Below are 16,578 nucleotides of genomic sequence, written 5' to 3'. Positions count from 1 at the left end.
GGTAACATTTTATAATTATTTTGATTGCGGAGGAACTCAGACATTATGTATTTTTATAAAAACACTAACAATAGGTATACAGTTTCTTTTAAAGTATAAGATAAAATTTTAACATTTTAGAAGGTTTAAAAGATTAATAGCAATAATTTCAAAATATCAAAAGCTTAAAGAATATCTGAAAATTAATGGACCTATATAAAAACGAAGGTACAACTCTTATGACGAAAAATAAAACTATAGAGCTTAGGTTAGTCGAAATACAAGGTTAGACCATCATGTAATCAGGCTTGCTAGAATATTCAATCTGATGTATTGTACCGACTACTTGGCAAGACAGGCAGATTTTGACAAAACAAGCAACCACTCATAGTCTATTACGTCACTATTGCTATAATTTTCAATTTAATGTATCTTACCGAATGTTGGACAGGAAAAATAGATCTTGACAAAGCACACAACCACTCATCTACTATGACGTAAATATTAAAAGCGTGGTGGAGTCAAACATCAGTAGAACACGCGTTGTGGTATCATCTTGTAGCTCTATTAACCTTGTATACAGCGTTATCAATGATGTCATAAATTGCATTATAATTTATATACAGATATATATATATTTGCATGGATTTTGAAATCTTTCAGCAATATTGAATTATTTTTCAAAGAACATAAATATTTTATTTCTTCTCTAATGTTCATAAACATTTTCCATTATTATCCATTGTCCAACTATGTGTACATTTGTTTTTGGCACTCCAGTTAGCCGTAATTTCTATTACTTTAGCCACTTACAATAAAATTGAAGAATGATCTCTGATACTTATTTGATTTAATTTGGAGGGTAGTAAAGTAGTTTTCAAAATATAAATACTCATCTTACAAATTGCATATATTTATTTCGGAGATGTATTTAAACGATTTAAATTCGACAATGAACAGTAAAGGGATTCTAATGATTGCACCAGATATCTAAAAGACAGAGGAAATTCAAAAAAATATTTGTACATTCAATTCCAGCAAGGGATTTATCAGTTAGGGAAATTGGAGTTCAACTGTTCAACTAAACAATAATTGCTCCTAAAACCGCAACACTCTAATGTGGGACATCAAATTTTAAAAGACTTTAAATAAATATGTTCCACTCAAAAATGGCTGATTATATTTGATTATCTTTTGTACATTAATTAATATAAAACTTTATATGAATAAAAATAAGTTAGAACAAAAATATAGTAAATGTTTATGTATAATTACTATAATTTATTCCATAAGAGTACAAACAGCGCAGGTAACTATATGTATTAGTAATTCTGAATGTTGAATAAATAACAAAAAAGTGGATTGTGCATGTTAATTTATTGACATTACATTATGTCTATCTATTTGTGACTAACAAAGATCATTTATTTTATTTAGTTATCATTTCCAAAAATATGTTCGTTATTGCTCTCATATTTAGGATTCACCCCGGGATTTGCTTGAGTGTAATTTGTTGTGAGTGGCAAGTTCTTCAAATTTTTGAAGGCACTTATGGCATCATACGCTTCATTACTTTCTGGATTGTTTTGATAAACATAGGCGTTTTCATTGTAATTGTCCATATTTTCATCAAAGGATATCACATCAACATCATCATTAATTTCTTCATAATTGCTGTTTGAGTTTGCAATATGACTGAACTCTGCTTTTGCTCCACACTGTGTACAGCCGCAATTCTCAGGTACGTTGATGGTTTTAGTATAGGCTTGCCCATTTTCACACGTCAATGTTACATCAATGGCCTTTTGTTTTAAAGTCTGGCAACATTTACAATCACTACTATGAGATTCGAGTGCTGTAAGGAAAACAAAAGATAATTAATTTTGTTTAATTTGGCTTAAGTTTAAACAAATTCTATTACGTGACAAATAAACTGTTTTTGATTCACAATATCCAGAGCATTGACGGTATTCAGGAATTGAATTAAGGTTCTTACATGTACCCTTAATAAGATCAAATTCTTTTACCAGCCCAATTGTTTTCTTAGGGTCAAATGTAATTTCTTCACATGATCCTTAAAATAAGATAGCAATGATATATTTAGTATTATAATGAAAAGCTTTAATTAAGTTGAGGTATATTTCGTGCTTACCCTTCTCCATTGTTTGATTGCAAATTTTACAACAGTTGTATTCGTCATCAATTAAGAATTTTGCTGGACAATCCTCGATATTAGGACAATCCTTTGTCTTTTCTGATAAAATGAGCTAAAACAATCCTCATTATCATAATGAGTTAGAGAGTATTATGAACTATGTAATACTTACTTCCTCATGATCTTTGTAACATTTTCGAGTAAAGCATCCATCAACATAGTCTTTTCCAACTTCATATGTTTGATTACCTGCAGAACATGCATATGGAACACATTTTCCACAACATTGATCACTAACTGAAGTGGTATAATTAGACCCACGTGGACATTCAGTATTACATTTTTCAACAAGCTCCAATGATTTCTTGACACCTCCAAGTAATGTATTCTGACATTCATAAATCTTGCAACTATCACCTTTGAGTTCTTTTTTTAACTCTCCAGGCTATAGTTGATAATTATACATGTAAGTTGTATTGTATAAATATTTGCTTAGATTTTGTATACCTTCATTTTTTCACCTTGATGGAGACAAACAATGGGTTGACTGATTGGACAGCATTCTTTATCAACATTTACTTTCTTGTACAAGTAATTTTCATCCTCCAATGATAGAGAGGGACAAGATTCTACTGAACAAGTTGTAACTGGTTTGACACCCATATTTGCTTGAACACATGTACAGTTTTTGCAATGTCCTTCCTTCCATGATTCACCAATTTGGTGAAGATTTCCATGAAAGTCATCAATACAAGCATTTGGAGATTCTAAAAAGAAATAGTGCAATCAAATATATATTAATAAATATCCTAAATCATAGGTAACTGACTGACCACAAATATAATTGGGACAGCATTTCTCATCAATTTTTTTGAGCTCATGGAAAGTTGGACAAATTGGAGGTTCTGGACAAGCTTTTGGATCACAGACCTTTTTACGGTGCAAGCAACATCCTGTATCTTTCATTGTGGACTTCTCTCCTGGTTCTAGCTCTTCTTCAGGCTCTAATTCTGGACACTGTTCTCTAGGTATACATTCTATAAATATAAGAAAACCAATCTTATTGATATATGTGCGCCAATATAAAACAATAATGAGCTATAATCGTACCACAAACATAAGTTGGGCAGTCTGCATTGTCAAGTTGGATTTCTTTCACTTGATAATCGGATTCACACTCTGGAGGTTTGGTGAAGGTGCAGTTTTTAGTAGCAGGAACACAAGTTTGTTTGGGACAACATTCACCCTCCGTGTAATGTTCAATTACTTTTTGTCCAACTGGGCAAGGTAATTTAACACATTTATCAATGACACATGAAATTCCTAACTCTGTACAGCTGCATGTCTCACAAGAACTTGGATGCCATTCTTCGGTCAAGTGATACTCGGTTCCATTGGCTTCTTTGCAGGTATGACATAAATTTTCGCTTACACATTTCCGTTCCTTATTAAATACTTTTCCTTCTGGACAATAACAACCCTCTGGTTCTCCCATGTCACATCCATCATTACCGAATGTTTTCTGTGCATTGTAAGAGATATCCACGAGTGAACTAATGACATCTTCACACGTCTTTTCACATGCATCATTAGCACACTCCTTATATTCCAATCCTAGTGGACAAGTTAATGACCTTTGACAATGCTCTTTTTCTCTCCATGATATGCAAAGACCTCCTTTCTCGAAGCAAGTCTCAGAGTATTCTTCAAAAGCTTTACATGTAGTATAGTTCTCTCGCTTACAAAATGACTTTTTACAATGATTCACATATTGGTCAACGGGAATTATAGGATGACATGCTACAAAGGTTTCTCCTCTTAATTTCTCACATTGATCATTGTCTTCATTGATACAAGTTTCAACATCAGGTAAATCAATAATATTAGCACTGCTGCAGGATTTGGATGTCCAACTACTTATAAAGTCATCCATGTCCTCTGAGGGGGACTTATCGCGCTTGGCAAAATCATCATCAGGATTTTGGTTACAATTCCCACAAAGGCCATCTGTCTGGCTTCCATGTGAATATGAAGCATATTTAACGGTAAAACCGGAATTTTGAATTTTATACACGATTTCAATATCAAATTTGAAAAGAGTGAGGAAAACGTTTCCAGCAGCTGATAAACGAGATTTATACCAATCTGTTATATGATGTACTGTTTTAATCAGATTATTTCTTTCATACATGGAAACCTTAATTAAAGGGGATAATAATATTTCCAATTTCCTTCATATTAAAAAGGAGAACTTACCCCTTCTTTACTTTTAGGATCTTTCTCGATTCTTAGACTATTGTCTGCTGTGTTCACAATGACAGCCTTAACGCATGAAGAATGAATGTCATCTGGACATTGTTCGTTCTCAATTTGTATTTCAAAGTCTCCATGATCATGCCTCACTGCAACATAGCTACAATTACCAGGAACTTCATATTTTATGTCATCAAAGTTCTTAAATTGTGAATGACCAGATCCCTCACAGACGCCTAGATAAAAAAAATTAAATAGGAAATATTGAATATATTATTTTGTTATTCACAATCTTTGCATGACTTCTTGGGAATACAAGTAATCCCATCGGAACTCAGAACTTCATCATCAGAGCAAAAACATCCAGAAAAGCAAATTGCTTCAGAATCTCGACTACATTTCTCTTCCTTATCTCCACATTTAGTTTGACATGAGGGATCATAACAATCTCTCATTACCTTTCCTTCTGGACATTTGGCGGCTAGATAGAGAAAGGTATAAGAAAAAGAAGGTAAATAAAATTATTTTTTCAAAGAGTAAAGTCATCATTTACGGCAAAAATGGTCAACCCTCCATCTGCTCAAATCTAAATTTCTATCGACTTGTAAGCACTGGTTCACGAATTTAGTTTGGGCTTCACATCTGCAGGTCCTGATATCATCATCTGATTTTTCGAGACAAGTGCAAGTGTCTTCAACACAATGTTCTGTAACTGATTTCATATCTAAGACATCCTTACAGTTATTGAAAGGAGGATATCTAGATATAATCACAAATCATTTTTTTAAATTATTTTTATTTTATCCTCAATTAACCAATTTACTTACTTGAATGTTCGACAAAGTTCTAACGCTCTGCGTTGTCTATCGAGAGGACACTCTGTCTTCATACATGATTGATCTCCTGTTTCCCAAGATTCTATAAATTCCTCCACATTCTCCGTTACCTGTCCATTTGATTTCATCAAATCATCGCTTTTTTCCATTAAATTTTCCACAAAGACCCACAACCTTATTATGATTTGTGCTATCTGTTCGTACCTCAACTTTTCCAAATTTAGACCAGCTGACTCGAAGAGGATACTTTTTGGACTCAAATATAATGTTTGAATCTCCAAGAATTCGTATTTTGATATCTTGAAAATCAGACATCTTTGAAACTTGACTTGCTGCGTAATGAACGTCATGATAATCGATACTAAAGTCAAGATTCAAAGTTATAGACTCTTCTCCATGTTTGATTATGAGAGACTTTTGGCATCCTATTTTACACGTCTTGACCACTGAAACATGTCACAATATAATATCACAATTATAATGGATCTTGTTATGTATAGCACTACCTGAAATATTCCAACTATCATGTTCATTTGCAGCCAACACAAAATGGCAACTTGAGAGCTTATATTTGGATTTGTCAAAGGTTAGTACATTTGGTCCATCAACTATACATTCTGCTTTTGTAGGTGGAGGAATGCACTTAAACTTAGGACAAATTAAGGTTTCATGGATATTTAAATCTTCATTTTCTTTATTATCACTGGAATAGAATGGTTGTGCTCCGTATGAATCTTGAAATTCAAACTTCATAGGTTTAGAAGATTTTTCAAAGCTGTTGGTATTGTTCCTAAAAATTAATAATGTTGGTAGAGTTAAAATGGATTTTTCATGGAATTAGATAATTATTTACTCTTCAAATTGAATTAACAATCCATCTGCACAAACTGGTTCCAGGCATTCACATTTACTCAGAGGACATCCAATAGGACTCTCAATTTCAGTTTGTCTAAATTTAACAAAAAATTGAAATGATTAGTTTACAATGTATGAAAATAAGTTAAAACTATTGAGTTGCCTTAATCGAGCACCAGAGGGACATTGCGGCTCTGGAGGACAATATGAGATGGGAGAAGAATCTGTAGTTGTTGGTCTATCATATTGAGATTCTGTAGTTGTCGTTCTTTCATACTGAGACTTTGTAGTTGTTGTTTTGTCATATTTAGACCCAATATTATCTTCAGAACAGTCTGTTTCATCATCTGCACAATCGGTTACCCCGTCACACCATTTTTCAGCTTTGATGCATACCTTTGATGTTTTGCAATATCTTTCCTCTTTGGTACAAGTTTTACAAATGCATGCACAACGTGGGGTAATGTAAGAAAATTCATTTTCCTATAATATATAATGTTTATAGGTCTCTATTTACATTTGTTTGTTTCTATACTTACTCCATAGCATTTGGGACATGTTTTGGGTGAGCAATGAACAGTTCCATTTTTAAGGCAAAAGCAGCTTTCACAGTCTTGATTTAAGAATATGTCACCAGCTTTATGCTTTATGAATCCATCGTAGCATTCACACTGACTTTCATGGACACAATCTGTTCCATTCCATTTCTGATGATCCAAACAGATATGACATTCAGAACTATAACCATAGTTGGGTAAATTAGGACACGGATCAGCACATTTACCAGACTTTGTAGTCTTGCCAATACTAATCCCTGGTGTGGGTAAGGGCGTTGTGAATATTGATGAGTCTTTTCCGATAACTAAAAAATAAAAGTATTGAACACACAATTGAATACATTATGTATATTCATTATTACTGAATGGTTTGAAGCATCCAATAAGCTCCAACTTTAAAGCAGCTCCAAGTCTTGCCCATGACACAGGAATCAATTTAAAATATCTCATACGAATGACCTGTTTAAATTGTCTTTCAGAAATTGTTTGGTCATCATAGTTTCCATGAAATATCTACATAAATGTTTGAAAAAACGAGATTAAGTTAACTTTTTTTGTAACCTTTTGAAAAAAAAAAAATATCATCCTACAAATTCTTTTCCTTGCTCATCTCGAATGTTTTCCCATTTATGATTATCGTTAGAGTATACAACACGGAAAGACTTGATAAATTTTCTAGAGTCTCCTTTAAGAATCACACCACTGACCAACCTTTCATCTCCAAAATCAATAGTTACGAAAGGTTGTCTATCGTTCTTTTCGGGTTGCCACGAACCTCCATTTGAGAGTCTTAATCTTTCCTTTCCATAACTGTATTGATCTCCATTTTTGACTGATGAAACAAGGATTTGCTTTGTTGAGAGATTTCCATTTGTAATCCCCATTTCATCAATACAGTCCTCTGGAACAAATATATAAAGTATTGTATTAAGAGTATGATATTATATTTAGTTTCCTACGCTTGGGAGTTTTAGGGATATTTGTCACTTGTACTGGAATATATGGCTTAGATGTAGCTATTATATCTTCTTCCTCTATATCTCCGCAGCCAATAAGATCGACTTTCAAACAAATTTCCTTATTCCAAGATAAAGGAATAATGCGAACAACCTGAGCAGGAACTGCAGGATTCAAAAATGAAGTCTGAGGTTTGAGGCCATTCGAATTTCCTTTGAAAACCTTTTTGATTCCATAATTATCTTCAATATAGGATAAAGAGTCCTCAGAGTCCCCAATGAGTACATTATAACTAGTAACAAATTCATCCCCTTTTCCTCCTTGAGTTTTATTCCGTACACCTTTGTTTTCTCATCAAATTTGAATTCAACATAAGGTGTTCCATCATTTTCATGAGGTTTCCAACAATCATCGGTGCCCTTGGGAGCTTTTTCTGTGGGTGTACATGCAAAGCTTTGTTGATCGTTATTTGTTAAATAATTTTTGACGTCACACTTGTAAATAGGTTCATTTTTACTAATAAGCTCTACGTCCTCCAAGGTGTTAATTCCTGGGCCATTATACTCAACTTTTATCTCTGGAGCTACTTCATTCAGTTTGATATTTTTGCATTCTTCATTTGAAGTATCCAAAGTTTCTTTTTGATTTGCTAAGTCATGGATATACTCTAATTCACAGCAGTTACCATTATCACATATTTTAATAGTGTATTCTTCAGGTCGATATGAGCTGCTCTGATCACTAGGCTCTTCAGAATGTTTCAAAACAATTTTATCAAGAATAGAGTCCTTTTTTTCATCGTTTGTATCCTCACAACTATAATCACGGGTTACTTTACCATCAAAAACTTCTTGAACATTACAAAAAACAACGTTGTTTTTATTATCTGTTAGTTTGATTTGGTTTAATACTCCTAAACTGTCATCAAGATGAGTTAATTTGATGTGAGGATCTGTAGATCCTAAATCAAAGTTTTTGCATTCATGAAGCTCTTCACCTTCCAGTTTGTCGGCATTTGTCAATTTTTCAATGGAACAGCATTCCTTAGAATTACACAAATCTATTGAGAAAAGACTCTCTGAGGGCCTCTCTTCACTATTTCCTTCCTGAACTGCTTCCAATGATTTGACGACAAAGTCTATTTGAAAAGACGAATATTATCTTAGTTGTATACTAAAAATGCTGTCAATACTTACTTTCTTCTGGTTCAATCTTTACATTACTGATATCTGAATCGGGATCCACAGATGAAACTTTGATATTGATATTCCCCTCTGAATTATCCAACAATGAATGTGTACTATATTTATAAAATTTAAAATCAGAATCCAAAGTAAAAAATGATAAAACTACTTACTTATTCTTCAGACAAGCAGTCTTATCCTCAAGGATATCTGTAATCTATTAATATAGGGGAAAAGAACATAGTAAATACTAAATAACTTCTATGATTCTTATGCATATATACTAACCAAAGGAATAATACTACTTGTTGTTGAATAACTTTGTGTAGGAATAGGTGTGTCCCTTGTTTTGCATTCTGGTCGATGTGGATAAACGTTGTATGGGGAGTCACAAATATGGGTCTCCGTATTAAATATAGAATTATGTCCGCATGATTTAAGCTCAGCCTTCCTATGAATTGTTGCTTGATTCGATTCATACTGAAGTTTTTGATTATCCTCGAAGCAGTGATAAAATAATGAACAATCTGTTTCATGGGCTACATTTTGCTCATAAGGGAATGAGTCACAAATCGTTGTGTTAGAAGAAGCACTAGGACTTGGTTCACCCACTAGATCATAAGCAAAGGATAAACGGTCTCAAACGTATGTTCTATTCAAAAAATTACCTTGACAATCTGATCGAATATGAATAACATTATCGGGCCAATCACATGTTATATCCCTTGGATTATAAAATAGACCATTGTCACACGATTTAATTTGAAATTTTGGTAAAGGATCTGAGGAATCTTGAACACACTCCTTATATAGATTACATTGTTCCTTAATCAACAGAGGTGGTGTGTCAGGATCACAGGTCTCAACATCAACTGTACCTTTAATCTCTGATGAAACACCTATTTATGGATAATTTTTTAGAATCAAAAACGAAGTAGGTATTTAAAACGCTCATTAATGTGTAACTCACATTCACAGTTTATTCTATATTCAAAGTCATCACATAAGCTTGTAGAATATTCAGGATTATTGACTTGACAAGTCAATCCTTTTTTAGTGTCACATTCGATGGTGTAATCATTGGTTGAGTAAGCTGGTCCACTGGAACCCACTGCCCGACATTCGATATCCACTATATGATAAGGACTACAATATCCTTGACTCACATCCTAGAGATAATCTCAGTATAACAACTATACGTACATGGCAAATATCAAATACTCACATAAGAGTTATTTAAAAATTTATGGATATCTTCTACATCATTGGGTTCAAGAATAGTTGGAGTATTCGTGTTCATCCAATTTGACCAACCATGATTACAAGACAGATATGTCAGATTTGTGTTATTAATAATAGTGATGGGTGAAGATGTCGAAAGATCAAGTTTTGGAAATATTGTGGTGCCCAAATAATCGGATTCACATTCAGGTAAACTGGAGTAATAGCACAACTTTTGGCCTCTTGAACAAGTGCAGTTATGACATTCGTCACTTTCCATAACATCTCCTTCATAAAAAAGTTTATTGTTTTCCACAATACATTTGGGTTTTTCACACTGATCGGGGTCAATACAAGTATAGTCGTTGTCAGATAGGTATACTAAATGTTCTTTAGGACAAGAGTCTGGACGACAACCTTCAACACAATATTCGTCAGCACATGATAAAGAGCTAGCTTTTTCGACAATGAGAGCTTTGCATGTTTTCACTGGACATGTATTTACACAAGATTCGTAGCTGCTGTGATGTGGACATTGCATGGCTGTAGAAAAATGATACCATATTTTGAATTTTCAGTTTAATTGTTGGACCTAAATATGTACTTACGACAAAGATTCTGTTTTCTCCATGATATAGGTACACCTGCACGAGTGCATTCATGGGCATACGCAGAAATAGCAGTGCATAGACACTCACAATCTCCACCCACATTACAACCGCAAGCATCTGATAGACACTTTTTGTACCAAGGTTCCCAATCTATTTCAGAATGGCAGGGCTCAAAAACTTCAGAATGTAAAACTGAACATTTATTTGTGGACCAGGTTCTGCGCTCAGGATTCAATTCACATTCATCTTCAACTTCAGTTGCAACAGGGCAATACTTGTGAACCCTCCAACTATCTCCAAAAGTGGTTGGAAAGGTCTCCGTTATTCCAGATGGACCTCTGAAAGTATCAAAGTTGTTTCCGTATTATACATTTTTTCATATCCCTTTATAATCATTATCAGAATGTATACCTAAAATCGTCTTCCTCATCTTCATTTGCATTTCCACACAATCCCTGAACCAATCCTTTCAAGAAGGGTTTGATTTTCAAGTAGACTCTATTGCTTCCATCCCATTGTATAGTAAAGCCTAAATCATAGACATCCACAAATGTAAAAAGTCCAGCTTTTCGAATGTTAATCCTAAAATCGCCAAATGATTGTTAGTTGTTATAAATACTAGATATCCCAACTTACCGTTTGTGAAAGTCATTGGAAAGGTCTTCTAAATTCTGATTCAAAATGATTTTTTCTTGGAATTGTTTACTTCCAATTTTGATTGTTATTCTTTTTGAGCATGTAACATTGGATGTTCCACAAGGTATATTCTATTAATGTTTTAAATAAAAATATAAGTATTTAAATTGTCAAAAGATACTCCTTACTTGGATCAAGATTGAAAAAGAGTCTTTACTCGACCCTTTGTATTGTGCCATAACATATTCACATTTTCCCTTAAAGTCAAACATTTTTCCATCAAAGGATATATAGTGAGAGTCACCCCAAGCAGTACAAATGGCTGGACAAACTCTTTTTGTACATGTCCATTTCCCAGAATTACATATACTAAAGATATAAAAAGTTATAGGTACAAAACTGTTGAGGTCATTTCAAATCCAATGGCTTACCATGTATTACAATCTTGCTTTATCCGGTTTCCTTCTTCATAGGACTTTCCTCCATGATGGCAGGGACATTTTTTCTCTGGAATACATGATTTCGAATCCTTTGTTAGAAGAATAAAACCTTCTTTACAGACACATCCACCAAAGTCACAAGATGTTGAGTTGGAAACAGGTATATTTTTATCAAGATTTTTGCATGTTGCCTGTGGTTTATCTAAACTGACACATTCCTTGTATACGAGATTATCTTTCTTATCACACGTAACCAGGGATTTCTTCATGTTTTCCTTTCTTCCTCATTCTTTAATTCACGGCAGTTCCATATTCCATTTTTGCATGTGCAATGTTCTTTCCCTCTTGCCTTTGCATTATATCTTACTTCGCCAGCCTAATTACATTGATACATTATAGTTTAAAAAAGTCAAAAATATTAGAGAATGAGTGTACGTACATTGACATTATCTCCCGTTAAGAAATGAGTACAGGGACACTGTGAGATTAGAACACAAATGTTTTGATCGTTCAAGACTTGTCCTTCAGGACATGCACAACCTTCCACACAAATATGATTGCTTTCACATGTTTTGTTTCGTCTTGTGACATCTGAGCACGTTCTATAACAGTCCTTGTGGCAGACTGAGAATTTCTGACCACTACTGCAGCTTATTGAGCAGGGTTTGACGGATTGTCTCCACGATTCTAAGTAGATTCCTTTTGAGGAACAAACTTGTGCATAATGACTAAGAATGGGACAAAGGCAATTAAATGCCTCATTTTGATCATTGCAATGACAGATATCTACCAGACAGTCTTTGTAAAACGCATCAGGATCGACAGCCCAATGACATTTTTCGAAAATACTTGTTTTGAGGAGTGCACAGTAATTTGAATATTCCTTCTTTTTCTCGCTGGATAAACTGCATGAAGTCAGTCTTGAGAGGCTATCAGGTTTTGTGGAAGATTTTTGACAGGACTTTGTTTGCCAACTCAAGACAAATGCTTCATTGACAGACTCAATTTCTCCTTCGGGCGTTACAAAGTCATCCCTTTGAATCTTATTGTAGTTTCCACAAAGACCTTTTACCTGTCCAAATGCCGAAGGAGGAACATGTACATAGATTCGACTATGCCCATTCCATTTTATATTGAATCCGTTTGAAAAGGAGAGACCAATGAAAAGGGATGTGTCCTTTGTGATGAAAATTATATTTCCATTTGATGTTGTAAATGTGTAAGGTAATTCAGGAATAAAGGCTCCATTGAAGGATAGTTGAAAATTGTCATTTAATAAAATCTCTTGTCCAAAGGCCTTGATGGTTATAAAGGAAACGTGATAATTGTCTTGGAGGTAAGTAGAAGAGCTTGAAGATATACTCTGAGGATTTTTGCACGTATTGACTGAAACAGATATGTCCTCATCTTTAACTAATAAAAAAGATCCAAGCGACCGGAAAGAAAAATCTTTTCCATCAAATGTTGTGATGTGATTATGTCCATAGTAAGAACATGAGCGTCCACACAGTTTTTCGGAACAGAGCCAGTTTCCAGCTTCACATTGACTATATCAATTTTTTGTTTTAATCTATGTCAATGTATATTTATATGTACGTACCATTGATTACATTCCTGATAAATTGTCTTTCCCGAGGGGAATTCAATTCCATTGAAAGTACAAGGGCACTCTTTCCTCTGAATACATTGTCCATTATGCATAAACATTCCTTTTGGGCAATAACAACCTTCAATACAGTATTCATTATCGCTTGGAAAACCTGAGTAGGTTACAATGTTTGTAGGAGGAACTGTCGGCTTAAATTCTTCCTGCTTTATATTGGCTGCATCTTCGCACGATAAACTGTCTCCAGATCCACAAATTGAATACTCTAATCCAACATCACATTCAAATGCTTTAAAATAAATTTAAACTTGTTATGTATTCAAGTAAATTTTCTTAATGTTACTCACGACAAAAGTCTGGGGATCTCCATCCCTCCGAAAAGTCAATGCTTCCATAGTCTTGGCACCAAGAGACGAAAAGTTCGACAGACTGGCAGGCTCTATCTATATTTCCAGCACAATAGTCCCATCTGCATGTTTGATAAAACGAGTATCCATTAATTACATGATGACAACGCTCTAATTGAGGTGATGTCAATATCTTTCCACAAAATTGAATTGCCTTATCATTATTTTCAGCTGCGGTAGAACATGGATTGGCAATAAAACCACCTGAACCAAATCGAGGAGACATTCCATCCAGAGACCAACTATCAAAAAGTTCATCAACTTTTGTAGCAATATTTCCATCCTGTAGTTGAAAGTCTGTTAAAGGATTTCCATCAAAATTTCCACAGATACCACTCAGTGTTTTATTCCAGAGATTTTCATTGGCTTCAATAATGAATTGATCATTCGTGTTCCATTTAATTTTAATACCAATTCCAGGTATGTTGATAAAAACTATTTTGTCTCCTACATGCTCCAAAATCATTCCATTTATGACTCCTGGTATAGGATGTGTTTCGTTCCCTTGTCTTAATATTGGCTCATTTGTATTCCCTTTAAATAGATTAATTTCATATTTGATTGTAAGAAAATAACTTTTTATAATTATCTTACTGTTGAATGTCAAGACAAAAGGCTCTTCAATTGAACTTTTTTCAGTAAAGGATAGTTGATCATCTTCATTCATCCAGAGTTTGAATCCATTGACATTGTTGGTTTGCATCAAAATATGATTCGTTAAACGTAATGTGAAGGTTATCCCGTCAAATGTCCTTAAATGAGAACCACTCCAAATGATGCATGAAGACTTTTTTGGAGAGTTATATAATGACACTTGTGTGCTCCCTTTGGCGATTTCTTCTTCCAAAAATGACAAATCCCCATTTTCGATGGAGAAGTATCCGGTTATATTCTTACTTATTTCATGTTTTTCTCCAAGTAACTTAATTCGATTTAATTGGACATCAGACTGTAATAAATTTCCTGTATCAAAATCAGAGTCACTTTGTGCTGATCTGCGCACAATTCTTGGTAGAGACTCTGTTGTATACATAGACACATAAATTATTCAAAAGTAATAAATAAATATATGCATTTGTGCCTTACCTTCCCCGTGTGATTTGATATTGTATCCAAAAATGTTATTTGAATTCAATAATAGTAATATTAATATACTACGCGGTACACACATTAGCTGTTGTACCATTGTTGTTGAATATTTTGACTTTATTTTCATGCAAATAATAATTATAAACTGTTAACGTCCTCTTTTTCTAATAATATGAAATACTGTATAAACAAAGGAAGGAATATACCGAGCTGTTTGCTTTTGAAACAGCCAGCTAACACTGATTCAATTTTTTCGAATCCTGTCATATATAAACATTTCAAAGGTCTTATCAAGTTAAGTTCATTTTTTTGGGGAATTTTAAGTTTTTGCAATTAATTATCTCTGAATTGGTGTCATATATATTTGTAGGGGGAAAAAATATGTCAGTGGTTGTTCTCTCATAATATAACAATTTGGCTTTTTTTTTGCAAGGGTATCATCAGAAATAAGATTGAGTAATTTACTGAAGAGAACTGGAGCAAAATAAAGGCCTTAATTACTAAATACAATAAATACATTCTTAATCCTAATTAAAGAACGTATGTTAACATAAAAAAATATTGAACAAAAATCAAGAAGTTGGCGAAAATCACAATATATGTATATTTTAATTCACCTACCAATATATTGTTGTGTCCATCCTTGTTTAAGACTCTCAACTACATTCCTTTCAAGTTAAGTGCTAGATATTAATCCTGCAATTTATAGAGTTGGATGTTTCACACAACTTTATTTCTTCTTTTTTATTCAGGTCTAGTACTGATAGTCCGAAGGAATGAAGCTCCTAAGGACAGGTACCAAGGGCTTATAGGACCTGTCTTAAGACTGGACTCGACCAAATAAATAAGGACTGAGATAAAACTACACTTATAATTGGAGGAAAATATTTCAAAGACATATTTGAGCCAAAATAAGCTTTTTATTCAAATATTTGGAATAAGATCAGATACCAAATAATTTATGCTATAGTTTAGAATCTTTATTTTATTTCAGATACTTATATTGTCCCTGTCATACCCTTTTAAATCAAATCTATGAATTTATCATTCTTCTTTTATTCTAACGAGTCATTTTGACTACTTGGAGTGCAATTTCTAGCACTTTCAAATGTTTATACTAATTTGTTGATGGAAATATTCGATATTTTGTTGTAGAATACAAAAGTAATCAAACTTAATTTGGAGAAAATTCCTTATAAATAAGTTTTTGTGTTAATGGGACACATTTGTATCATTTATGATGTCATTTCATATAGAAATTTGCATGCCATGCAATGCCGACTTCAGATAATAAACTTTATATCTATTTTTAGTTATTTTTTCCCAAAAACTGATTTCATAAGGGTGAATGAACATAGATATTGACGAGTTTCGTACATGTTCTTTATCAAACGTTTCACGTCACTCTTTCTATGAAAGTAAATCAATTTTACCAAAATTGTTTCACACTAAAAAATGTTCCCTTTTCAATGAACATTTTAATATTGCATTGACTACCCAATAAAAAAATTACTCTAGTCTTCAATTTTTCAATTTGAGACTCACTCATAATATTTAAATGATTGCTCTTATGAGATTTTATAATACCTGTACTATTTGTACTAGATGCAGAGTAATAAGGCATGAGGATTGAATATTTCCTTTCCAAAGTTGCATTATGCAATTGATTAGAAATTTTGTATAACCATTTCTTTCTGAAACTGTGAAAAAAAAAAAAAATTTAATAATTGTTAGTTCTTTTAAAACATTTGATAAATTCTTTAATTCACAAGTTAAATATGTCATAATTTAA

The 16,578-nt window shown here is 33.3% G+C and overlaps 1 protein-coding gene across 1 annotated transcript; it reads right to left on the bottom strand.

Annotated features, from left to right (window-relative positions):
• Positions 1-1,337: 1,337 nt before the first annotated feature.
• Positions 1,338-15,061, bottom strand: LOC121126355 (hemocytin-like). The gene is given in 37 exon segments (XM_071893857.1): positions 1,338-1,834; positions 1,901-2,053; positions 2,132-2,246; positions 2,307-2,579; positions 2,642-2,901; positions 2,968-3,171; positions 3,245-4,331; positions 4,391-4,623; positions 4,677-4,868; positions 4,941-5,146; positions 5,215-5,365; positions 5,367-5,669; positions 5,730-6,013; positions 6,077-6,172; positions 6,242-6,561; positions 6,618-6,940; positions 6,998-7,148; positions 7,226-7,536; positions 7,595-7,940; positions 7,943-8,730; positions 8,789-8,892; positions 8,950-8,993; positions 9,065-9,387; positions 9,445-9,675; positions 9,747-9,945; positions 10,002-10,540; positions 10,606-10,946; positions 11,020-11,190; positions 11,245-11,375; positions 11,433-11,613; positions 11,676-11,953; positions 11,956-12,060; positions 12,124-13,231; positions 13,285-13,579; positions 13,638-14,231; positions 14,292-14,717; positions 14,784-15,061. Coding segments are annotated over 37 exon segments (11,388 nt in total). The 5' UTR covers positions 14,884-15,061; the 3' UTR covers positions 1,338-1,412.
• Positions 15,062-16,578: the final 1,517 nt, after the last annotated feature.

Source organism: Lepeophtheirus salmonis, unplaced genomic scaffold (genome assembly GCF_016086655.4).
Source record: "Lepeophtheirus salmonis unplaced genomic scaffold, UVic_Lsal_1.4 unplaced_contig_10631_pilon, whole genome shotgun sequence".
NCBI classification, from domain to species: domain Eukaryota; kingdom Metazoa; phylum Arthropoda; class Copepoda; order Siphonostomatoida; family Caligidae; genus Lepeophtheirus; species Lepeophtheirus salmonis.
The sequence above is the reverse complement of the archived record's forward strand: the minus strand, read 5'-3'. Positions and strand labels throughout refer to the sequence as shown.